Consider the following 25,834-nt stretch of genomic DNA (forward strand, 5'->3'; position numbering starts at 1 on the left):
TAGTTGCATCAACATCAAGTGCTAGAAGCAGAGCTATATTGGTTTTGCAAACCCTAAATGGCCGCTTGAAGCTGTCTGTTGTAACATTTTCTCATCACAGGTTGCATTTACTAGCAGTATTACTCTTCTCTTCAAAGTACCAACTCCATGATGGGAAACACTATTATGCTGAGCATTTTCTGAAGTGGTCTTATGGAGTGGTCTGGCATCGTATTGCACTCTATTATTGTTGTCTTGGGTTTTTACCTTGCGGGAATAATCAGCTTTGAAATATTATCTCAAGGTGCCCTAGAAAAGTATCCATTATATTGGTTTCATAATAATGCAGCTGGGGTAAGAGTTAAATAATAGACCAATTAGAAAAATATTTTTTCAATTTATGTGCGAGCATATTCCGAAGCTGAAATAAATTCATTCCAAGAAGTGCTAGGATATTTAGAATGTATATCCTTTGGCAAAAGTTATAATAATATTTCCTGAAAGTTGCATTTCGGCTCCCCTTCTATCTACCATCAAAAACTACACAGTTCCTCCTGATGTTTATTGAGCTCAAAAGTGGTCGATAAATCAGGACTTCAATCTCTGAGATTTCGGAACAAATAAAAAATTCGGGTTGAGCTTACCTACGCTTCCGTCTTTGAGCCAGACTGATTCTCATTTTGCCTCTTCGACAATTGCAATGTCAAAACGAGATAAATCAGAAGTTATACCACAATTGAGCATACGTTAGTCACTGCAAACAATCTATTAATATAAACCACCTATTTGTTTGCATCTACTGCAAAATTAATAAACAAGAAGACCAATATAATCGGTTAGTATGTCCATTGTGTTTAGATTTATATGCGTTCTTTGGTATATATGAGCTTGAATTGAAGGTTAAACAATAAAGAGAGACAGGACCAATCCCGACTTAGCTTCAAGCAGTCTTAAAGGAAAAAGAAAAAGAATTTCGTATATTATTGATTCTTTTAAGTCCTGGAAGCTTTACATCTCCACATGACACAATTCAATGTGATCAATTATGTCTTGAACTTTTCCGCCCTCAAAGGGAATGAGAAACTGAAAGAGAAACTAACCAGTGAGAAAAACCTCACTCAGGATAAAGTGAATGTCAGAACTGCAGACATTGCAATCTAGAATGGGCCTTTAAATCATTTATCTTTGTGTGTATTGTGTGCACACTTTATTGTTCAAGTCAGAGAAACTGTGGACTCGATGAAGCAAGACACATTTAGTCAATGTATAAATGGACTTTATTCATCTTTTAGGGATAATTTGTAAAGCTTGTAAGCCAAAGACTTTGTTGTATACCTCTTGCCTTTACAAGAATTTGAGAGTACCTGTCATTTTTATTTACATTTATAGGGTAATCTCTTGTTGAAGCAATGATTTAGTTTATTTACATCGATTGAACACCGTCAAGACAACAAAAATCGAGATGGAGAAACTTCTAAAAAGCTTCTGCACATAACATAAAAGCCAAGACAATAAACTTATATACTGTATTTATGATTGCTTCTTCATCTGGAAGAGATTTATTTTTTCAATCTGTATTCTAGTTCTGTATCCTCCAGGGATATGTCGGTTATGAGAATTAGTATAATAAAGTCTTTGAAGTAAAAACAAACAATTGAAGTAATAAAGCAAGAGCAGAAGAGCAATTTTGTTTAACACGAGGGCCCATGTTTGCATTCAAAAGCAGATTTATTTGCATGTAAAGTCCTAAGATTATGACGGCGTCCTTGAGTTTACATTGTAGGACCAATATGAATAAAAGATGTGCCTGAATCTTTGCATTGGTCTCTATATCAATTACAAACACTTCAACAATACTTACATTTGCCAACAATTGAAAGTATGAAGCCTAAAGGAAAGATTTACCTGAAACCAAGCCGTAATGATGTGCCTATTCACGATAAAAGCCATAATTTACTATAAATAAACAAACAATGGATTTTAACTGAGCCCTGGGGCTTAGTTTCAAAAGGGCGAGAACCTTTCTTCTAATAATGGCAAAAACAGTGCTAGCTTTGTTGGTCTTGTCCAAGCCATATTGTTAAAAACAATAAAGATATTCAAAAAAAATTTACCATTTAAATACAAAGGAAAATCTCAGATTTCTAAAGCTTTCCCACCACAAAATATATCAATTACGAATGACAAACAAGAAAGATCTGGGACATCTTTCTGTTTCAGAGGACAAGAGATCTTCGAAGCATGTCTCTGAGGTTAACAACAGGTTGATTTCCACAGAGGAAATCATGACACAGCTTACATTGGATCTAACCCTCGAAGAGCCTAAAGACTCTACCGGCATTAGATTGAATGACAAAAATAGCAGTCACTTGAAAGATAAAGAATCTCACAGAAGTAGCGTCCCTTTTTCTGCTCGAGATTTAGCCCCAAGACTCACGTATGACACTATAGAGGAATACATTTGTGAAATGAGCAATAAAATATACCTTGAGGAGATCGGAAGTATTCTGTCTTTTGAAGCCCCAATTTTGACCGAAAAAGATTTTTATTTCGAAGAGAACAAATGCCTTAATTTTGTTCAAGAATGCACCATTTGCATACGGATGACGGATGAATTTAAAAAAACGTTTATTTCAAAAAAAATGGATATGATGGGTAAGAACCCTTTTTTTTCAGGTCAAGTAATGATTTTTTTGCAACCATACACTGAGCCTGACTTTTGGACCGTTGATTTCACAAGAATTGAAAACGATGGCTCTCACGTAAAATCCCCTAGCGTTCAACTTTTGAGTGTCTCAATGAGCTCCAATTCATGGGCTATATCACGACTGTGCAGGGAACCAGACTATTCGAAACTCAAGATTTTACCTGTCTCGCTTCCCAAAAGCCGATCATTTTCAGCTTTCACAAGATTAAAGACTTCTCCATTTGTTGATATGCTCTTGGGCAAAACATTCGAGCCACAACCTACGAGTCTTGAGGAGCGTTTAAACATATCACAGGACAAAATGAATGAGTCGCAAATTTTGGCAATTCGTTCAGTGTTGACAAATCGCATCACGTTAATTCAAGGTCCTCCCGGAACAGGTAAAACGTCCACAATCTGTAACATGATATCGGAACTTCTATTGAGAGGAAAGTACCCCATACTAATTGTTGCGGCCTCGAATCAAGCAATAGACAACATTGCCGAGAAATTGATAAAAGTTCACAAAGATTCGGTTTTGAAAATTCTGGCACGAACGAGTGAATTCAAGTACCCAATGAGTCATGTGTTAGGCCCAATTTGTCTACACAACAAAATATATGCACAAGCTTCACCAGATATACGAGTCTTGTTAGACGACATAAAATATTGTCGCCATCAACTCGAGCCTAAAGAATACAAACAAGTGTTGGACCAGCAAATAAGGTGCTCTCAAAAAATAGTGGGTGAGAGCAAAATATTCTTGACCACTTCTGTTTCGGCGGGCGGAGTAAACTTACAGAAGCTTGGCAGAGTACCCATCGTAATTATGGACGAGGCTACACAGTCTTCTGAAGTTGCCAGTTTGATACCACTTACACTTAATCAAGTCAAAAAAGTTGTTCTTGTTGGGGACGAGAAGCAATTGAATGGTTTCTCAAATGTCCCAGGATTAGCCTTTTCTCTTTTTGAGCGCATTTTGGCTAATAGATCTTGCAAAAACTCCATTTTTCTTGATACTCAATATCGTATGCATCCTGCAATCAGCGAGTTCCCCAGCCAGGAGTTTTATGATGGGAAGTTAAAGGATGGAGTCACTGCTGAAAAACATCAGAAGTACGGAAATATTTCACGTCCTCTTATGTTTTGGGACACACAAAAACGATGTCGTGAAGAGAGAGCAATCTCCTATTATACGGGAGATTATGGGTCCACATATTGTAATGTTGGAGAAGTCAAGCGCGTGGAGCAGATTTTGGAATATTTTATTGAAGTGATGCATGTCGAAAAAACAAACATCGGTGTGATAACTCCGTACAGTGGACAGCGTGATCTCATTTCTGAGTCAGCTTCAAAGAATAAGAAGATAAACCCTGAGGGAAAACGAACGGTGGAAGAAAGCAACAATGACTACCTGGAAGAGTCCAAGCCGGCCACTGTTCATTTGGTATCAGAGATCATGATTGCCTCGGTTGATGCATTTCAAGGTAGAGAAAAGGACTTTATTATATTATCATGCGTCAGATCCAATGTCCAAAACATTATTGGCTTTTTGAAGGACAGGCGCAGACTAAATGTGGCACTAACGAGAGCAAAATTTGGTCTTGTTATTGTCGGTGACCTCTATTGTTTGAAGAGAGGGGACTGTTTGTGGAAGAGATATATCAGTTATTTGGAGAAGCGAAAATTGGTTTTGAGTAAGTTGAAATTCGAGTACGGCAGGTGCGAATGATGGAAGATCCACTAGATCTTGGATACATTGATAAAGGGGCTCTACAGAAGAGTTTTGGTAAGTTAGATATCCTAGATATGTCGGCTGGGCAACTCCAGCCTATACTTCACGTCAAGCATAACAACCTCAAGTCAAATTTGTAAGAGGTTTTGCTGGGATTGTGCATGTTTGTACTTCTAATTGTCAATGACGTGCTAAAATAATAAGCTGAGTTAAATCCAACTTATACATATGATTGCGAATATGAAACGGGGGGGAGCCCTGGAAATAGGAAAAGCATTCTACGAGTAGTTCACATATTTGCGTCAAAACTGCATATAGTCAATACAAGCTTTTGTTGAAGTCTATCTTGCATTGAAACTATAAGCCGGCCCAGAGCCTTGGTCAATGTTGTAGACAGTCCTAGTATACGTATACCGGGCACATCTTGGTATAGCATCTAGGATGGTGAAAACATATGAACGAACAGTACTATGGTAAGGACCACATCGGTGGGACTTAGCTTATGGTAACGTATGAATCGATTAAGATGTAGATCTAGGAAGAGGAGTTTCCCCTTAAAGAAGGAAGAAAGGAGACATGAAAAGTTTTTCATGTCTTATATAGCTGACCACTGCGAGAGTGGCTTCGCCTTTAGAGTACGTGTCCCAACCACCATACTGGTGGGTCATCTATCTTAACAAGTTTGTGTTGAAGTCGATCCTGCGTCAAAACGGCTTTGAAAATTAAGGTCAGTCTGGATCCTAGAAGAATGTTGTAGACGCTCGTAGTATGTGTATATTGACTTGAGCTACTTAGCATTTAGGAATGATGAAAAAATATTGACAAAAATTAAGATAAGACGAAACGCATCCGTGTGGCTTAGAGTATGTCAACATACGGACTGACTATATTCAGATATATATGTGGAGATATGAAGTCAAAATTGAGAAAAAAGAGGGAAACATGAAGTTTTCATGACTTATTTGATTGACCCTGAAAAGGGCTTCGCCTTTAGAGGTTATATCCCAACCACTATACTGATCTTGAGCTCTGTTCCTGAAGAATGAAATCGAAGTTCAGTTCATGATTAGACTGGGGACAAAATACTGTTAAGCGCAGAATTTACTCTACTATGGGGGCTCTAGAATAAGCGACGGAAGCCATTAATAAGTTTCTTTGTGATGCTAGTCACAAAAGTCTTTCAATTCGTGAATGGTTATACTTTTATGTTCTTATGCGGAATAGAAATCTTGGTTGCTCTGTTTTAAGATTGCTCTTTAAAGTATGTTGTCGGCATGGTTGTTGAAACACATACTAGCACAATCGAGGTCACTCTTACTGTTTTCGGATAAGGATATTTTCAACAATGTGTCGCCTATAGTAAGCATTATCTGAACAATAACATGTGTATCCTCGATACAAAGACAAAAAGGATTGACAATACCTTCAGCAACATAAAATAATTAAGAACTTGGTTCTAGAGCTTATGCAGTGCATTGCCGAACAGCAAGCTCCTTTGTGAATTCATACATTTAATATTAGTTTGTATTTCAGAAACCCATTCTTTCATCACCACATGAAACTTCAATATATTTCGGTAAAGACCAGGGTGCAGTCGAAAAGCAGAATTTGCGTCTTTCTGAATTTCTTTTCTGTACCCATGTTACCGGGAAACTGACCTAAAAACTCCATGCACTTCTGAAAAATGAGAAACAAAAACGGAAACACAATCAGATTAGTTTTCTCAGTGGTAAAGTGGACTGAGAATGAATCACATTCCAAAAAGAAATTCCAATGTGTTGAGAAAGATTTTCATGCAAGCTATTGTTCAAAACTGATATTGTGTGACCTCAATGATATTGTGACTTGTATTGTATTTCGAGCAGTGGTCCTTCATGGTATTTTCCAAAAGCACAATACATAAGGAAACAATGGAATATCTTGAAATGCTCCATGACGGCCCTTCAAGATTGTGTGCGGCAAATTCAATATCTGAATCCAACAGTATTTATAGCTAGCAGTAAGATTGTACATGCTGCACTGCTGTTTTTTTGATCCATAAACGTGATCAAGCAAACATTCAATACCTTCGATCAGCTTCCATTGACGAAAAAACCGATTCCGATGGACAATTTGTTACATACAGTAAACTGTTCAAGTTCATCGCAAGATAAGGGTCAAGATTATGATCTAAATTTGCAGAAAAGTGTTGACACCCAGTCTTCCAATGTAACAAAGGAATATGATGCTTCAAAATATTTATGCTCACCTCAAGAAAAGCTATCAACGGCTATTTACCTTTGCAAAACTTGTGAAATGGTGAATATTAGTCCCATAGACCACCCTAGAGATAAATGCCAAATATATATTTGGAATGCACTTCAGAGGCAGATTATCTCATGTGCATCTTGTTTCGAAGACTCCCCGTATCTTCTTTATCTAGATTCCGAAGAACCAAACAATTTAATGTCCCCGGGATTGCTTTGTCATAAGTGCATTGAGCCCATGACTGCAATTGAGAAACAAGACGTCTTGAGCAATGGTGATCTTCTGCAACTCATAAAGATCATAGAGGACAAATACAAGTCTTTGACAGTTTCGGGTGTCACTACTGTGGCATGTCGTGACTCGGATTTTGAGCAGCAATCTCAATGGTGCAACATCATCAAGTCCATCGCCTCTGCCTTGACCCCGGGTAATCCAGATGAAAATCCCAATAATTTTATTCTGAGCCAGTCATTAGTTTTACATCGCGCTGAATCGGAGCAAGATTTAGCTCTGGACTTTTCAGGCCTAATACTTGATAAACCTAACCTGTTTTCTGTGGCAATCTCCCAGCTTCAAAGTAATTCCCGCAAGGATCCAAGCTCTTCATTAATCCAGAATCACGGTGAATGTGAGACCCGTGATATTGTTTTTCCAAAAAGCGGAGAAATTGATTCAATGCTTGCATCCGAATCTAAACCTCATGATGAAGAGGACTTTGAATCCGAAGCTCTGGGTATTCCCAGACTCACCTACAACTCAATAAATGAGTATTTCAATGCAATGAGCTACAATTTGTATCTTGAGGAAAAGATAAGCGCCTCCCCTGATTCAAAGCAGGTGTTGAATAGTCGGGATTTTTACTTGAATTGGGAGGATGAGTGTAATATGACGGCGGATAGGTTGTCGCTTGAAGTACCTATAAACTACGATTTTCAAGAGCGCTTCATGTCCAAGAAACAAGCAGATGCAGATTTGTTGCCTTTCTATAGGTCGCAAAGCATGATTCTCTTGTCACCTGATACCTCTCCTTTGTTTTGTTACGTGGGATCTGCAAAATTGAAGCGCGAAGAGTATAGTACAAGGAAAGGGATGAAATCAAAAGTAAAGATTCCTAAAGTAATGGACCTCTCCATCCAGAGATACCCCTGGAATAAAAAATCTTTTTCCACATCACAAGGAATAGAGAATTTGAAGATACTTCCAGTTTCCGTTCCCTCCAGTCGGTCTTATCAAGCAATGCTGCTCATTCAAGTTCAGAAAATTAGAAATTTGTTGCTAGGAAAGATGAAGATTCAACAAAGCCCTATTTTAAGTGAAGATGTGTTGCTGGATCTGGACTCATTGAATAAATCACAGAAACAGGCAGTTCAGACAGCTTTGAACAATTTCATAACTATAATTCAGGGACCTCCCGGAACAGGTAAGACCTGCACCATACAAAACATGGTAACACAACTTTTGAAGAGAAACAAGTTTCCTATATTGGTGATTGCTGCCTCAAATTTAGCAGTCGACAATATTGCTGAAAAATTGTTAATGATGCCCAAAGACACCCTTGTGAGACTTGTGGGAGTTGCAAGAGAGTCTGAATACCCAAAAAACTCCCCGCTTGGTCACATATGCTTGCATAACAATATCTTTGACCTTTTACCAGATAATATCAAGTCATTGGTAAATCGGAATAAAACCCCAGGCGAATATCTTCATCCCGAAGAATACAAACAGATGACAAAGCATGTTTATGCGGTATCCGAATTAATCATGAAAAGAAGCAAGGTCATTTTTTGCACTTCGGTTGCAGCTGGGGGTGGAAAAATCAGAAATGTCGGCAATATACCCGTTGTCATTATGGACGAGGCTACGCAGTCAAATGAAGTCATCAGCTTGATTCCCCTTTCACTTCAAGGAGTCGAGAAGTTCGTTTTTGTTGGTGACCAGAAGCAGTTGAGCAGCTTTTCTAATGTTCCTGCTTTATCCTTCTCTCTTTTTGAGCGCATGATGGAAAACGGCAGCTACGAAAATCCAGTATTGCTCGATTTACAGTATCGTATGCACCCAGAATTGAGTAAGTTTCCAAGGAACGAATTTTATGGCAGACTTCTCAAGGATGGAATCAATGCCAGTGACCGTCTAAAATATGGCCCTCTTTTACATCCAACTGTCTTCTGGGACACTTTGGGTAGCTGTCCTGAAAAAATTGTTGTGTCACAATCCAAGGAAAAAGATTCTTGCACTTACTCCAACCCAGGAGAGATTAAATGCATTGAGCAAGTATTGGAGCATCTAATTCAAAAGCTAAATGTCGATAGATCTGATATTGGTGTGACATCTCCGTACCGTGGCCAGCGGGACTTGATATCAAGGACCTTGCTGAATAACAAATTTATCAATATGCAAAAAACAAACGTGGAGGTACAAAACAACAATGATGATGGGGGCAAAGCAGTCACCGTCCATAGTGTTTCTGGGATAATGATTGCTTCTATCGACGCATTTCAAGGAAGAGAAAAAAACTTTGTTGTTTTCTCGTGTGTCCGATCAAATGAGATGAACAAAATTGGGTTTTTGAAAGATAGACGCAGGTTGAATGTTGCGTTGACACGGGCAAAATACGGCCTTGTGCTTGTTGGGGACTTTAACTGCTTGAGTGTCGGAGACAAAACGTGGAGATCATATTTGAAGTTCTTGGAGGCCAAAGATTGTATACTCAGAACTGACTATAAGCCAGATACGGAGATTCAATCAAGATGAAATTGCACAATAGTTCAATTGGTATTGAAGCTCATTTATATTAAAATGGTGGATGTTTTGACTCTGGCATTGTTTGAGTTAGTCAAAAACTATTTATGTCTATAATCCCAGACCGTGTCAAAAGAGCTAAGACTTATTTTCAAACTCAATAAAAAACAGTTCAGCATCGACTTAGTGTAAAAATGGCAACTTTAATAGCTTACAAAAGTTTTGCAAAGCCCACTTCAATAGAATAATGAGCTGATTTACATCTGGGTACTCGTCAATAGTTAGACATGAAGAAAAACGTTCTTCTTTGAATCTGAGGTATCATTATTGTTTCCTCGAGCTTCCCAGGTTCTGCTTTACCCAAGAGGAAGCAATTTAAAATTTAACTTTTGCTTGCGCTCCTTAAAAATGAACCCCAATAATAGAAGGCACATTGTTCCAAAATTCACACTCAAATACTCTAAAATTTGATTCTGAGGTCTAGATCTTAACATCTTGTAGGTCGCATAGCTGACGCACGTATAGAAAGAGCTGAATAAACTAAATTTTAGGTTGTAGCGATTCGGTCCAAAAATCGTTTGCCCGAGCTTTTTTTCTTGTTTTTGTATAGTGCGAACAATGCAAAGACTCCCAGAGATAGCCGGCTAGATGAATTTCGTTTGAATGCACACAGGTCACAGCGAACAATGATTTACCCATCTTCATTGTAATTCTGATATATAAATGTTCTAAACCACAAGGACCAAGCACATATATTGTAAAAAATAGTGTCCAAAACTATATAGATCCTTATTTTGGGGGTCCAATAAATATGGCAGAACACCAAAACAATGACGATTTTATTTTTTGCTTGGTTATGGTGGCCTGGGAGTATTTCGCGTTTAAAAGTAGCACCAGTATTCAAATTACGCAAAAGAGACACATTGGTTTTTTTGCTTAGCTATTACCATTGTATTATCTGTAGTATCTCTGACGAAAGGCATCTGTATATTATATTCGGTATATGAGTGGGTGCTTGTGGTGGCCCATTTCCTCTAATTTCAGTAAATACCGGTCTATTTGACATCTCCCAATATTTGCAAGTAGAGTATAATGTTGAAAAAGCAGGGTTTTTTTTAATAGCCGGGATTAATCGTCTTTTAAAGATAAGTAAGATGTCTGCAATGCTCATTTGTCTTGTTTGATACCAATCATTCTTAGATAAAAAATAACATTTTATTCATAATCAGTCCTTTGCACAAAATTTTGGTCTATGAGATGTTCACGGCCTCCTTCTAGTCTACAGCACTGAAACGAGCCTTGGGCCTTTATTTCTGCCTTGCAAATACTGCTTGACGCTACTTTGGAAGAAATGTTAAACAAAACGCTTAAAGGCTGCTTTATTTCCACAACTGGAAGCATACTGAGGAAGGAAATCAAGCTGCTTATGGCAAAAGGTCAATCACAAACCTATTCTAGCCGGACATCATCTAAGGACAGTGAGAGTTCAGAAAGTATTGAGGCTTTTAAAGATTCAAATGATTCCTTGCTTGGTTTGGAAGACAGTGATAGAATTTAGCAAGAGGTAGTTACAAGTTACGACTGTCGAAATTTGATTGTAAAGAAATTGGTGTGGGATTCGCAAAACGTAGCTAGCGAATTAGTTCCTAAATACCTGGATTGGTATTTTCAGACACAGATTTTATGCCTTTGATAGGTTGCTTCGAGCGTTAAGCACGAATCTAAGCAAATTATACGTAAGCAAAGTTCTGGAAACTGGAGCGGATGGAACCGTTCCATTGAACCAAGATAATTTTAACTTGAAACCGTGGATGATATATTTCGGAAATCAAATATATGGCTCGAGCTGAAAGAAAAGTTGGGTTTAAGCTTTTCATGAGACAAATGAATATAATCATGCGGATCTGGGGCTAGAAATTCAACGCTGCACCTCAGCTTCGTGCTAAAGTATCACTTTATTCGAATGGCACTATCTTGCATTTTCAGCTTCAAAACAATATCGACTTGATATTGGGCAAATATCAAATTTGGCAAATGTCATGCCCAGAAAATGTCTACCCCTTGCCTCTTAAGCTAAACAAGTTATAATATAGGAGCGCCATCTGCTCTCCGTTTAGATACGCACGTACCGTTTATCATGATGTTTCAGAAACGGAAAAGACAGGCACCATCAGCAATACAACGGCTGAGCTATGATTGATGTATATTTATCTATTTGGTCGTTGCTGATTCAAACTTAGCTTTGAACAATAATGCCGAAAACTTGAGTGAGGACCACCGAGAGTATACATTGAGAGCGCTGAAAGTTTCAATTAAACCAGAATACATTTATATAGCCACTTTTGTGGAGTCCAGAAGAATACACTTCAAAATCTCGAGATTATACCTAGTGTCATGATGAACGAGGCTACCCGCCAAATACCAATCACTTTTCCTTGAATGGAAAATTATGTCCTTGTTGGGAATCAAAAATAATCAAGCACTTTTCTCATTTTTCGGCGTCACGTGTTTTTCTTTTTAAAAGAATGCTAAAAGCTCTTGCAAACGGGGTCTATCAGAATCCTATCATGCTCGATATACGATGCCGAATACATTCAGCTTAGCGAGCTTTCAAACTATGCTTTGGAGAAGATCGTCTCAAAGATGGTCGAAATATTGCTCTCATTAAGACCTCTGTCAAAACCTTTAGTCCTTTGCGACACATAGGATATGAATCGTGCGAAAACGAAATTCAGATACAAGATCTATATGATCTCGACTTTTCACACTGCAATCCGGTGAAGATGACTATAATCAGCAAGTAGGAAAGTATGTTTTATATCCAGTTTATGTCAATAAGTGTCAAATCGGTATCATCACCCTGTACCGCCAGTTTGATTTAATTTCTGAGACCTCAATGAGTAACCATCTTCTCAGAGCAAAGGGTGACACCATCAGGGTTAGTTTTCACAAAAACTCTACTGATCAGTAAATATTTAACAGTAGAGTGAGTGTCTAGCTTAACCATTGCTTCTATTAATGCGGTTTAGTAAAGAGAGAAAAATCAATTGTGATCCAATGCGTCAAAGCTAACGAACAAAATCTTCGGGACTTTGAATAGAAGGAGATTTATGTTGTACTTACTACAGTAGGGGTGGTTTTGTATTTCTTGCAAATCCTTATTATTTGAATAACGAGACTGATCAGTAAAAAAGTTATCTTAATTGGGGCTACCTATTGAAGAAAAGTCACTTTCAATTCGCCAAGATATTCAAAGGCTTGTGAAATGACATCAAATATGTATAGGGATTCAATTGAGACACGAGAATTGTTTTCTCTTCATGTTTGTCGGTTCTATTTTGGAAATGTCTTGTTCTACTTTGCTCCTTTATTTGTTGCTTTTTTCAATTTCTTTATTTAAGATATTATTTTGTTGAAACCATTGCTATACGTTGATGTCTCCCTATAGTCTAGTATGATATTTGTATGACATTGTATCTTTCCAGCTAAAACAAAATACCTAGAGTTGCACATAAGCGCTTAAGTTGAACAATTATTGCTTTTGGAAGAGATTCCGGATATTCAGCGCATTGGACGCAGTGTATCGGGTGAACCGCTTTCTACGTCTCTGTTTAAAAAAGACGAGAATACTCGTGGATGTGTATAGGAGAGCCAGAAACTTTTTAAGTACGAGTATGATTAGAAATAAAGCTGATGATATTTTGCTAATTGAGCGACTTGATATGAATTTGAACCAAAATTTAATATATTAATTGGAGTTCTGGCCTCAAAACCAGAAACAAGAAGTCATTCCGGCCAGCAACGCTCAATTGTTGCCATACAAAGTCAGCCTTCAAAAACAGATCTGCTCACCAACCTAATAAAAAAATTTACTAACAATGAGTATTAAAAAACAAATCTATCTATATCTCTAGAATCAGTATGTATATCTGAAGGCCTTGTTCTGCATGTCGGTTAGGTCGCTCCACACATCAAGAACAAGCCCTTCTACATTTTCCTTCAGTGCCATGGAGTCGCGGCGCTTGTTTCTCAAGTAGTAGATTCCCGCAATGACCAAAGCCAAACCAAAACTCGCAGCCTGCGTGGCCAACATCGAGATCTTGGCAGGATAGTAGTACGGCGCGTCCTCGGCTCTATATGACTGAGGCCCCGTGATGTTTCCAAGAGCAAACCCGATACTTATATAGAGGGACGTGACGCCAATACGCTTAGTGGAGCCAGCCACATTAGCCGAGGCCCACGAGTATACTATGGCAAGTGGGGCGGTGATGCAGTTAATCATGTAGATTCCAATCAAAAGGCCCGCCTTGTTTGACTTGGGCAAAAACGACATCAAAGCAGCTCCGCATATGGCCGGCACAAGGAGCACGCAAATGGCCACATACCGGGTCGTGCCCCGCATGATGAAGTAGGTGGAGATCCACGACGTGACGATACTGACCACTCCCGAGGGCATGTTGAGAAGTGCAGCTTGCTTGGCGGAAAACCCAAAAGATACAATGTCCTTGGCGGAAAATGACGAGATGGTGTTGGAAGAAAATGAGATGGTGGCCGAGATTACCAAGTAGAGCCAGCACTGTGGATCGAGCATCATCTCCACAACCTGTCTAGGTTTGAACTTATGACTGACAACACCTATTTTTGTCTCTGTCAAGGTTTCCAAAAGCACAAATTTCTCTTTGGGCGAAAGCATCTTGGCCTTCAAGGGCTCGGGTGGAATGAACACAACCACGTACAACCCGGTGAGAATGTTGATGATGCCTACCACCAAGAACAAGATGCGCCAGCCTTCAAAGGTGGTGCTGTCCACGAGCTGAAATAAGAAAGACAACAAGCCGCCGAAAATCTGGCCGAATCCGAGCCCCGAGTAGAAAATTCCAATGCGGAAGGCGGCTTTCGAACGGTCGTAGAAGTTGGTGGTGAGAAGAATAAGACACGGCACGACTGCCGCCTCTGCAAACCCGAGAATCACACGCAACGCAAGCATGCCGTGGTAGTTCTGTACTGCAGCGCAGCACAGCGTGGCAATGCCCCATACAATGACGTTTCCACCCAAAACATAGTGCACGGCGAATTTCTGTAACAAGAAAGCTTGGAAGGGCTCGCCCACAATGTACGCCACGAAGAAGAACGTGGCAAGGTCTGAAAACTGGTTACCTGTGAAGTTTAGATCCGTGGGCATGCCCATGACATTGGAGTAATTGAGCACCACCTTATCGAGGAACTGCAAAAGGTACACCACGAGCATCGGAAACACAAGCACTTTATCCATTTTCCGAATGACAGTGTCAGAGGAGACTTCTTCTGGATGAGCCTCATGGTCAAAGTCCTGGATATAGTCCAAGTTCTTGTTGCCAATGTATGTGATGGCTTCAGGCGTCGAGCTTTCAAGGCTCTGGACGTCGGTGACGTACGGTGTTTTCTGGCTCAGCATTTTCAACTGTTTTGAGACAAACACAAGGGAGGTGGGAGCTGGTTCTTGTGTTAGAGTACGTTTGTGCTATAATAGTGTCTTTTCCTCTATTGCTTTAAGTTTGATGAGTCTGTCTCTCCAGTTTCCAGCGACACTGGGCCCCACTTATACGACCACCTGTAATGGTTCCTTATCGCTATCGCCTGCATCGAAAGAGGCTTGCTGCAACGGCGGCGGAATTTAGGCGGCTGTGCCGCGCCGGCGACTTTCCGCCTCTTGCGCCACGCTCGTTTCCGCCGGCGACTTTCGGCCTCTTGCGACGCGGTCTTATTTCGTGATAAAGCACAATCCAAGTTTCTCTTGGCTTCTGCGTGTTCCTTTTTTTTTCAAATTCCCCTGATTAATAATCTCCATGACTGTGGATGAAACTGTTTTTGTCACGGGCGCAACAGGCTTCATTGGCGCCCATTGCGTGGGCCTTTTATTGCTCCAAAATTACCGGGTAAAAGCCTACTGTAGAAGCAAAGAAAAATTTGACCGTTTGGCGAGGTGTGTACCTGAAACCAGGCGGTCATTTCTCGAGCCGGCCTTCGGCTCAGATATCACCAATGCCCTGGAATTGGCGACCCTCATGGCCGAGTGCACGGGTGTGCTTCATTTGGCATCACCGTTCACTTTTGAAGTCGCCAGTTTTGTCGACGATCTTCTTTTGCCGGCCTTGCAAGGCACCAAGGCGGTTTTAAAGGCAGCCCTGGCAAATGCTTCTGTGAATCGAGTGGTTATCACGTCGTCTTTTGCGGCGGTTTACGATGCCAGTAAGGGCGACCAGCCAGGCGTGGTTCTAGATGAAACCGATTTCAGTCCATTGACTTGGCAAGACGGGGCCACCACCAAAAATCCAGCCGTGGCATATCGCGCATCCAAGACAGTGGCCGAAAATGCCGCCTGGAAATATATGGAGCAACACAAGCCAAACTTCTCCTTGACAGTGTTATGTCCCACCATGGTGTTTGGCCCTCTATTTTCTCCATCTTTGATTTCCGGAACCCAGGAATTGAATTTCAGCAACCAGGTGGTCTGGGGTCTTTTGAAAGGCTCTGGCCAAGTACCGCCAACAAAAAATCCCGTCTGGGTGGATGTGCGTGATTTGGCCGAGTACCATGTGAAGGCTTTGAGTGCACCGAATGCTGCCAACCAGCGGTTTTTGATCTCGGCTGGGGACTACGACAACCAAGAAATCGCTGACATTTTACGGGAAAATCTTCCACTGAAAATTACAAAAACAGTCCCTGTTGGTAATCCGGGCAGTCGGATTAAGGGCTCTCACTATACAACCAATTCTAGCAAGGGTGTGAAGATGCTAGGCGTGTCTTACCGGGCCTTGGAAACATGTGTGCTTGATTTAGCAAAGCAGTTGGTTGCAATCGATTCTTTAGTATAGATGGAGCTGACGCATGTCTGTTTCGAGTATATTTTGAAGGCATGATATTCTGCCTTCTGGTTGGAGATCGAGATGTGGCACGTAAGCAGTTTTTGATCTAGAACAGCTCTTGACAATACTAGGTCAAAAACTTTCAAAATCTGTAGCATGACTCGAGTGCGAGTGTTTCTGAAAAATCCACCCGGCACCTCTAATTCCTGAATGAGTTTTGGCACCTTCTGCTTTTATCTCTGCAAATGACAGAGCTCCCTGCCAAGAGCTCTTTATTTCTTCTATGCTAGAATAAACTTATTGTGATTGCAGTCTTGGCAGTACTCAATTCATTCTAAATACTCTAAGAAACAAGGCAAACAAAGAATATTGGTTGGTCTCACCCCAGAGCATACAAGCCTTGATTGATCTTCTCATGCTTCACAAGGCAGCCACCAAATCATCAATATGCCCCTTCATGTCGTAGCCACACACCTCTTCAATTGTCAATTTTTGTGCAGTTTCGATGTCCGACGCGCCAGAGCTCCATCCTATTCTCTCGTTCAAATTTTCCCGAGCCCTCAAGGAAGCCTTCTGGATTCTCGTCACACGCGGCTTCCTCTCCTGTTCGTAGACTCTCAAGCCCTCAGCAACACTCAAATGGAATTTCTCGGAGAAAATGTAGCCCAAAGCGCCCGCATCCTCAAAAGCGGCACATGCGCCCTGCGATTGATCAGGCATCATAGCATGTGCCGCATCGCCCAATAATGCCACTCCCCGCGAGCCATTGGCACTGGACTTGTAAAAAAACGGAAGTGGCTCGTGCACATACAAACGCCACTGTTTGATATCATAGCCACAAGTAGTGAAGAGCTCCACTAGCCTGGGATCCAAGTGGGGTACTGTATCAAGGAGCTGCTGCACCAGGATTTCATTGTGCCAACCATCTTTCACATCCTCTGGGCTAGCCGCATAAAAGCAGTAGCATGATACCACGCGTTTGTCTGCACAGGGCGACAACACTATCTTGTTTTTATCGTCTCCGCCCCAGAACTCAATTGCCTCGTTCTCCAGGAAATCCGCAAGTCCAAGCTCCTGCACTTTCTTGGTGTCGAACAAAACACGGATACACGACGAGTCCTGATGGCGAAACTTCGGGGAGATGCCCAATTGAGGCTTGGTCAAGGATCTGATGCCGTCAGCAGCAATGATCAAATCTGCGGTGCACTGGCTGCCATTTTCAAACTCAACATGACCAGCTTCGTAGTCCACTTTTATAGCCTTGTGGTTGACATGGAGCTCACAGGGCGTGCCCACCCCATCTTCGGACACCGCATACTTGTGAAGGACAGTGTGGATATCAATCCTGTGGAAGTTGTAGTACGGAAACCCAAACTTGGCCTGGTAGTCTCCGAGGGAATATTTGCCCGTGATCTTGCCCGACTTCCAGTCGTGTCTGATCAAGTTTTTCAAGATGACTGGATTGGCCTCATAGGGATCCACACCCCAGTCATGAAGCCAGCGCCCGCCATTTGAGGCACACGAGAGCGACGCGCCAACTTCGCCAGCGTAGTCGTTTCTTTCGTAAATGGACACATTATGGCCGGCCCGTCTCATTGCAATGGCAGCAGAAAGACCTCCGAGACCGCCTCCTAAAACAGCCACAGTAAGCGGTTTCCACAGATCAGAAGTCATAATCGGCGGGTTGCTTTTTGCTGGATGCTGGTGCCACAGGGGCTGGGATCAGCGCCTTTAAGCGCATTGTCAAGGTGGCGGAATGTGCCGAAAGTCGCCGGTGCTTATCGCGAGCGCCGCGCAAATAAAATATCCCACCGGTTCGGAGAGTTTCCGCGCGCAGTGCAGAAAAGAACGAACCACAAAGTTCTCTCATTCTCTTAGAACATGACGAGCCCAGGAAATTCGTAGTAGCGGATCAGCGCCCAGTTGACTGCGTCGCCCGCGTCTGCATCTTGAGCCCACACCGCATGTAAAAGCCTCTGAAACTCGCCTATATAGTTGAACCGCAACTTATCTTGGATGGCCTGGATCCGGGATGAGATGTATTCACGGTCATGGCTCTCCACACACACCAGCCCAGCCATGACAAGGGGAAACATAAGCCCCGTCTCAATTTCCGTATCCTCCAGAATCGATTTGAGCGACTCCAAAAGAATCGATAGACAGGCCGTGATCCGCGAGTCCCTGCGGTCGTAGCCAACAATAATCTGATGTAGCCGTAGAAAGCACGCCCACTGCACGGCCACCAAATACGACGAGATGGTCAGTCTGCCTGAGTCTGCAGTGCCGTCAATCCTGAAGTTGTCGCTGACGTCGCGTAGCGAAGGGGCCCAGTTTTGGAGCTCCATTTCAATCATATTGGCAAGGCGGTCAAACTGGCGGCCATGCTCGGGCGTGCTGTGGCGGTCTTTTCGGAGACTGGCCAAGGTGGATATGTTACCCATGATCTTGAAAAGCTCGCCGGCAATGCCGAAGCGGAAGCCAAACTTGCAGTTCAAAATGTCCTCCACCTGATTGCCGTTGTAGTTATGGTAGGGGTTGTTTTTCAAGCGGTCCACGTACGGCATGACGCACGTGCTGAGTGACGAGATGTGGTCAAGGTAGCAGAAAAGCTGGATGGACAATGGCGACAGCCGCGATACTTTCTGTAGTCCTCCTCGCACCCGGATGATCTCGGCTCCCTTTTCGAGGGCACAGTTCCAGTAGAGCGACGTGCCTTCGAAAATCTCGTGGATTGCAACGAGGCAAATGCTGAGGAGCACGTTTTCCGTGTCGTCGTAGAAGCCCTGGTTCTGGCCCGCAAGGCAGAACTGGGCCATGGCGCGGAACCGGACCGCGTCTCTCATCAGTTCGTGCTTGTGAGACCCGTGGCCGTTATGCCGATGTGCGCTTGCAATGGCAAGAATCGAAAATCGCACACGCTCGTCTTCTAGGCACATGGGAATCACCGTGGCAAGAAACCGCGGCGTGGTCTTGTCGGCAAATAAAAGCATGGACACATCGCTGATGAAGTAACATAGGAGCTCGCTTTCTTTTGCCGGGATGCCAAACGCGTTCAACGAGCAGAGTTGCAAAAGGTCGTGCTTCTGTTCCCGGTACTGGTCGCTCGATAGCTCAGCCGGCGAGGAGTATGCAGATGCTGTTTCGGTGCCCTGGGTCTTGTTCTGGAGACACTCGAAAAACAGCTGCTCAATGGCGTTGAAGAATGTCTGCGGCGTCATTGCCAGCTCATGCTGGGGCAAGGCCGCCGCCAAGAGCATGTGCACGCCTGTGGTGTTGCAGAAGGGTGAGTGGACTGGGGCTAGGTTGATGGCCAGGGCCGAGGCGTCCAAGCAGTCGGATTCAACACGCGAAAACACCGCTGAAACACGTTCGTTTTGCACCGAGCTCAGACCAGTTCCAGCATTGCCGAATTCTGTTGCCTGGAGCGAGTCTGCTTGGCATCTGTGGCTATCTTCAGAGACAAACTCGAGTTTCGGCGACTTTTCCTCGAATTCCGCCCGGATCTTTGAGATGGTGGAAACATCCGCTTCGGGGGCCTTCGTGCCATATGCGCAGCAGCGGTTCTTTTCTAGGCACCGGCCACAGCTGGGACGCTGCTCGTCGCATTTCTTTTTCTGTGTTCGGCAAGGCATGCACCCATGACGACTATACTTGCGGCGCACCGGCCTTCTTTGGGCCTCCTTCGGCCGGCCCAATTTCTTTATTAGCCGGTTGGTCTCGCACGTGACGCCGTCTTTCTGGCACCGCTGGCACGGCTGCCCTATGCACAGCTCCTTGCGCCGGTGGCATCGGTCACATGACGTTTTCTTGGTGGGCATCGGTGGTACTGACTGGATGTATAGTTGCGCGTGGGTTTAGTTGAGGTAGCAGGCTCTGCTCACAGTCACATGACCAGGGATGCAAGCACCATCATGGATGACATGGGGCCTTCAAAGGCTATATGCTTATTTTTTCAAAAAGTCTTTGTTTATTAGACTGTAGAACTGGATGTATGCACCTGGCCGTGGATACAGTTTCCGGGGAGTCGAGGTGGAAGAGGCCAGAGGCAGTGTAAGAGAATCGGGTTGATATTTTACGCTAGAGATTCAAGTTCTAATTTGCAGCATCTGTGATTTTCGAGCCTTTCCGCACAGACCACTATCTGAAAACTTGTTTTGTTTTAGGTCGGGCGTGGCAATGCACTAGTCTGGAGGCCATCAAGACAAACCAAAATGGAGAAGCCGCACCAGACACCTAAGAGCTTCGAATACTTAAGAGCTTCGAATACCTAAGAGCCCAGATAACTGAAAGCCCAGATACTTAAGAGCCCATATGCCTAGGAGCTTCAATTACCGAAGAGCTTCAAATACCGAAAAGCTCCAGATACCCAAGAGCTTCCAATATCCAAGAGCTTCATTACCGAAGAGCTTCAAATACCAAAGAACTCCGGACATCCGAGAGCTCCAGGTGCCCAAGAGCTTCAGATACCTGAGCCCGGGATACCCAAGAGCTCCCAATTGGGGGCTATCACCATTTTGCGCTCTCACCTGATACTCCATGCTTGGCGTGGCCTTTTGAACTGTCACCCTATCTCCCCAGAACAAGCTGGCCTCAGGATATTTTTCTTTTGGTAAGTAAGGGCGACGCCGAGCCGGCTGTGATTTTGGACATGTCATGCGCATCGAGACACGCCTGCCTCGACAAAAGAACCGCCTCTTGTGCTCTCAGATATACCTGCTCGCAGTAGTTTGACACGGCGTCCGCCCACGGAATGTCTCCTTTGAGATACCGGTCGGTCTGGCCAATGAAGTCCGCCACATCTGCTATCCCATGATTGGCAGCTTCGCCCCGGTACATTGTCATGGCGTGTGCCACGTCGCCTAGCAATACAACCGAGCCCTGGTGCGTGTCCCACCGCACTTCGGGCCAGTCAGCTAGCTTGATTTCCACTAGGTTTTCCGGGCTTTTGGCGGCCCGAGCAACGAGCTGGTGAAGCTGGGGGTGGAGCCCCCTGGCATGTGCAAGCATGGCGTCAGCCTTTTCCGTGGCTGAGCCAAAGGGCTCGTCCGACTGGCCCCTGATTTTCCACGAAAGGTTCACCTGTGCAAAATAGCCGTCTTCCTCCAAGGTGTAGTCTGGCGTCGAGAGCATGGAGAACCAGAAAAACGTCTCGTTTTCCGGCACCGTCCCCTGGAAAAGAAGCGGGTCGAATTGCCGAGCCAAGTGTGCCTCTTCGGCCCGGGATATTTTGACCTTGGCCCCGCAGAAACGCACAGGGAGGACTTCAAGCCTGCCGGCGTCTCCGCAAAAAAGCCTCCTAATCTGGGAATTGGCCCCGTCACAGCCCAAGAGCACGTCGCCCTGGAATTCGCGGCCGGACTCACACTGGGCCACCACACGCCCGCATTTTAGGTGTGCCACCCGTGTGAGTTTGCAGTTCCAGTGCACATCAATGCCTTTCAAGAGAATGCGCCGGATTTGCTCTCTTCTTACCCGCAAGCGCTGTGAAGGTGGGATGGATAGTATGGTGCTGCCATCAGAAGCGTTGATGTACCTGAAGGTGCCGGTGTCGCAGAGATGGAAATCTTTGCGCACTTGGGCCTCATAGATCTCGGAAGCAAGGTTTTCAGGGAGGAGACTGAGAAACGTGTCGAGAGCCCAGTGCAACGTGATGGCCCAGCCGGCATCTTCTCGGAAATGCACGTCGCGGTCGCGGTCGAAGATGACGAAATCCACGCCACGTGCTTTGAGTGCCTGTGCAGCCAAAAGACCCACTATGCCGGCGCCGCTGATAAGTATTTGCTTGTTTCCGAGGGTCATGGCTGATGGCTGGCTGTGTTTTCGGGGTGCTGGTGGTGGGGTGCGGCTCGCTTATATAGCAGTTGATGCTGCAGCTATCGCACTGCATTATCTTATCGCGTACCGGCGCAATCGCGCGAAAAGTCGCCGATGCATGAGATGCCGCCCGGGCTAAATTCCGCCGGGCGTCGGAACGCTCCACTACTTATACCCAGCCACGCCTGTCCTCAAAGGCACTTCGTTTTCTCACCCAAAAAAAAAAATGGCATCGACGCATGAAGCCTTGAACCCCATCCACCCGGCCGTTTTGGCGAAAATGGACCCTGTTTTCGTGGCCATGTACAACGAGCACGTGGCGAAAATCCCAAACGCTCCCATCGACCTCCACAAGCTCCGGGCCAACTACTCTAAAATCTACTCCTACGGCACCGGCGCGTACCCACACATTGAAAATGTGTCGGAAATCTCTTTTTTGTCTTTTGATGGGGCCCCGGTCAAGTTGCGCATATACAGGCCCAACGACGCTGCCGCAGACGACTTCTTGCCGGTCCACATAGATTTCCATGGGGGCGGAGGAGGACTCGGCGACTTGGAAACAGAAAAGCACGTGCTCTGCCACTATGTGCAGTTGGCCCGTGTTGCCGTGGTCGATGTCGACTATCGCCTAGTGCCCGATTACCCATATCCAACGTACATCCAGGACTGCTTTTGGGCCACCAAGTTTGTATACGAGAACGCCGCCTCCTTGAACTTCTCGAAAGACCTGATCTCTGTTGGCGGGGTGTCTGTAGGGGGCAACGTGGCGTTGATCGTATCGCACTTGGCACGTGACGCCCAGATCCCGCTTGTGCTTTGTCTTGCCGGCACGCCTCAGGTCGACGACGTGGAGTCCTATAAATCGGCCCAGGACTCGCCGTATGAGTCAGTACGGGAATTCGAGTTTGCACCCACTTTGAACTGGTCACGCATAACGTACTTCGACAAGCTCAAGTGGCAGACGTTGCCGACCGACGCAACCGAACGAGCCCGCCAACTTGAGAAAATCGGCTGGTTCAAAAACGTCATGCTTGCGCCGGATTTCGCCGTCTTGCCCAAAACCGTCGTGGTCACTGCAGGCTGCGATCCCATGCGAGACGAGGGCGAGGCCTACGCGGCCAAGTTGATCAAGACCGGAAACGAAGTGGTGTTCAAGAGATATCCAGGGGTGCCCCACCCGTTCATGCATATGGACAGTTATCTCTGGCAGGCCAGTGACTACATCCAGTTCACGGCCCAGGAGCTCAAACGGGCACATGGTCGGTAGACTGGGTATGGGAGGTATTTGTTTTTATGCTCGTAGATGACCGGCAGTGCAAGCACGTTGTTTGGTTAGATATCTTGTTTTAAGCAAAGGACGAGTACGGTCGTAATCTTGTTCGTATAGACTCGCATTAAATTTTTGAGCCCTAAACCTTTGACATCCTAGATGTCTTTATTGAACGTTGCTCTTGGAGATGCCTGCTTCTGACTTTTCTGAGAGACCGTCTTTCAAACAATGCAATGTGCACAGAAGAGTTTCCAACGGTGATTTAACGGCAAATTATCCAATACAACGATCTCTTCCATTGAGGGGCCCCAAGTTAGATCCCCTCAGCGTGTCAGATTCTGCTTTGAAAATGCTAGTAGCTTTCTGCCAGTATTCGAAGGCCCTACATGAGTTCGGACCACTTAGTAGAATTTGTATACCAATTGAGCAGCAGGCTTCAGACTGAAGTGCATTATTTTCTTCAGAAAAACAGAGGCTCGGTACAAACTGTTTTATGAGGTGAAGCAAATAATTGGACGTCTCGAGGAAAATATCCTGAGGGTACTTTTAAACTTCAGATATGTGAGAGTAGCGATATGTAGTAGCTTTTTGTCTTCAAAGTGGTCACATTCTGGCCGTGCGCTCTCAGGCGTCTTGCCATCATAACGACTGTTGAACACAATTTGAGAAGACTTGGGACTCGAATCGGCCCAGCTTTTCAATCTAAGAAATCGGGGCAAACTATAGGCCAAATCTCAAGGTCGGTATTGATGGAACTCCGAAGCGCATCCTGTCTCGAAATGGCTAGAGGGTTTGGCAACACCAGATAGTACTCGGACTCCTAGGAACAAACCGGTGTCATGTTATGAATTTCACAAGCACACAGCCGGAGATGATGGAATATCTCAGCAGTGCCACAAGTCTAACCCTCTTTTGAGTTACTTGGAAATGACATCGATAGTGACTGCCCATGTTTGTCTTTCTGAATGCTTATCTTGAGGAAGATAGCGAGCCTCATAACTGGTAAATTATCTTGTTAGTATCATCATGCTCAGACCAACTGTTCTCAGAACACAAGACCATCACTCATGGTGTATTCCATACGCCATCGCCAACTGTCCCGTTTTCCAAGAGCCGAATGTGCGATTTACTGAAATATTGGTTATGGTGCTTCAAGACTATGAGCCAAACAGCCATCAAATCACATTTCCATTGACGATTTCATATTTATGTTCCTCGCATAATACCAACAGAATACTAGGCCCGCGCCATGATGTAGCACTTTCCCATTGTACTACAGTAATTCTTCCACACAGCCCGAGTCCCAAACAATGATACCAAAGATCACTTACATTCAGAGTAAGCATTCATACTTAAATTCATTCTCAATATTTCTGCTTAATATACAATTTGACAACATCCTCAACATTTCTGCTGCCAATTAACCGGAGTGACCTTAAGCGATTTACGGCCAACTTCCTGAGTGGATAGAGACCTGAATGTCCAAAACCAATGCAAGAGACCAGGGTGATTTGCATGCACTACTGGTTGATTTACCCCAAACTTGTGATTTTGATATTGTTGTCTGTTTCTTTGGCTGCCAACTCAACGAACTTTGGACTAGCCAACACTTTGATTGCCAGGAGATAAACAACACAGTCAGAGTAACGCTGCATCAAGAATAGCTACATCTGAAGAAGTTTCAAGAATACTGGACGAGACCTTCGGGCGGATGCGTCGACGCTTTCTAATCCAAAGCCACAAGGCTGATGAAAATTCAAGCATAAGCCTCTTTTCGGTCACGCATTCGTACATTCATTCGTCCTTAACATCTATACTTGACATTTATCCGTTCAGTATTTATCGCGTTAGAATATCCATACTGAACATCCATGCTTCTGATATTGCTCAATATTGCTCAATTCGAACAACTAATTCATACGAAACACTAATCCTGACTGATCATTATGAACATTCATGCTTCCGATATTGCTCACTTTAAACAGCACCACTAAACATTCATGCTAATCACTTGTACTAGCCATTCAATGATACTCACCATTCATTGATACTCACCATTCATTCATACTAGCCATTCATTCATACTAACTATTTGTACTGAACAATCGTCCAACATTCATACCGAACATTAATGCAATATCCATACTGAATATAAATGCTAACCATTCATTGAACATTGAAGCAACGTTCATACTAAACATTTATATTGAACATTAATGCAACGTTCATACTAAATATTAATCAAACTTTCATAACGTTATGCAGCGCTCATACTAAGTATGGGCTAAACCTTCACAGCGAACATTCACACTACGCGTTACACGAAACATTCTCGCTTCCGATAATGCTCACTTCGAAACATCCCACTTAACATTCATACTGAACACTAGTACTAGCTATTCATACTTAAAATTCATGCTTGCAATCTTGCTCACTTTCAATTTTGCTCACTTTCAATCTTGCTCACTTTCAATTTTGCTCACTTTCAATCTTGCTCACTTTCAATCTTGCTCACTTTC

At 43.8% G+C, this 25,834-nt stretch overlaps 8 protein-coding genes across 8 annotated transcripts; 4 read left to right on the top strand and 4 right to left on the bottom strand.

Annotated features, from left to right (window-relative positions):
• Window positions 1-2,159: 2,159 nt before the first annotated feature.
• Window positions 2,160-4,676, top strand: METBIDRAFT_229322 (DEAD/DEAH box helicase family protein; the record flags this gene model as incomplete). Its single annotated transcript, XM_018855224.1, has 1 exon — window positions 2,160-4,676. The coding sequence occupies one exon, from the start codon at window positions 2,160-2,162 to the stop codon at window positions 4,395-4,397; it is 2,238 nt and encodes a 745-aa protein (XP_018712869.1). The 3' UTR covers window positions 4,398-4,676.
• Window positions 4,677-7,427: 2,751 nt separating this feature from the next.
• Window positions 7,428-9,398, top strand: METBIDRAFT_77790 (DEAD/DEAH box helicase family protein; the record flags this gene model as incomplete). The annotated part of the gene is made up of 1 exon (XM_018858766.1): window positions 7,428-9,398. The coding sequence occupies one exon, from the start codon at window positions 7,428-7,430 to the stop codon at window positions 9,396-9,398; it is 1,971 nt and encodes a 656-aa protein (XP_018712870.1).
• A 3,900-nt stretch (window positions 9,399-13,298) lies between these two features.
• Window positions 13,299-14,958, bottom strand: METBIDRAFT_31284 (uncharacterized protein). The gene has a single exon (XM_018855826.1). The coding sequence runs from the start codon at window positions 14,818-14,820 to the stop codon at window positions 13,303-13,305; it is 1,518 nt and encodes a 505-aa protein (XP_018712871.1). The 5' UTR covers window positions 14,821-14,958; the 3' UTR covers window positions 13,299-13,302.
• A 154-nt stretch (window positions 14,959-15,112) lies between these two features.
• Window positions 15,113-16,339, top strand: METBIDRAFT_86961 (SDR family oxidoreductase). The gene has a single exon (XM_018859271.1). It carries the CDS (start codon window positions 15,212-15,214, stop codon window positions 16,238-16,240), a length of 1,029 nt encoding a protein of 342 aa, XP_018712872.1. The 5' UTR covers window positions 15,113-15,211; the 3' UTR covers window positions 16,241-16,339.
• Window positions 16,340-16,651: 312 nt separating this feature from the next.
• Window positions 16,652-17,905, bottom strand: METBIDRAFT_77793 (FAD-dependent oxidoreductase; the record flags this gene model as incomplete). Its single annotated transcript, XM_018858767.1, has 1 exon — window positions 16,652-17,905. One exon carries the CDS (start codon window positions 17,903-17,905, stop codon window positions 16,652-16,654), a length of 1,254 nt encoding a protein of 417 aa, XP_018712873.1.
• A 200-nt stretch (window positions 17,906-18,105) lies between these two features.
• On the bottom strand, window positions 18,106-20,049 carry METBIDRAFT_77794 (Zn(II)2Cys6 transcription factor; the record flags this gene model as incomplete). Its single annotated transcript, XM_018858768.1, has 2 exons — window positions 18,106-19,461; window positions 19,753-20,049. The coding sequence occupies 2 exons, from the start codon at window positions 20,047-20,049 to the stop codon at window positions 18,106-18,108; spliced, it is 1,653 nt and encodes a 550-aa protein (XP_018712874.1).
• Window positions 20,050-20,821: 772 nt separating this feature from the next.
• Window positions 20,822-22,030, bottom strand: METBIDRAFT_40263 (FAD-dependent oxidoreductase; the record flags this gene model as incomplete). The annotated part of the gene is made up of 1 exon (XM_018857249.1): window positions 20,822-22,030. The coding sequence occupies one exon, from the start codon at window positions 22,028-22,030 to the stop codon at window positions 20,822-20,824; it is 1,209 nt and encodes a 402-aa protein (XP_018712875.1).
• A 120-nt stretch (window positions 22,031-22,150) lies between these two features.
• Window positions 22,151-23,463, top strand: METBIDRAFT_152570 (alpha/beta-hydrolase). The gene has a single exon (XM_018854578.1). It carries the CDS (start codon window positions 22,272-22,274, stop codon window positions 23,310-23,312), a length of 1,041 nt encoding a protein of 346 aa, XP_018712876.1. The 5' UTR covers window positions 22,151-22,271; the 3' UTR covers window positions 23,313-23,463.
• Window positions 23,464-25,834: the final 2,371 nt, after the last annotated feature.

This window comes from Metschnikowia bicuspidata (assembly GCF_001664035.1).
Source record: "Metschnikowia bicuspidata var. bicuspidata NRRL YB-4993 chromosome Unknown METBIscaffold_2, whole genome shotgun sequence".
Taxonomy (NCBI): Eukaryota; Fungi; Ascomycota; class Pichiomycetes; order Serinales; family Metschnikowiaceae; genus Metschnikowia; species Metschnikowia bicuspidata.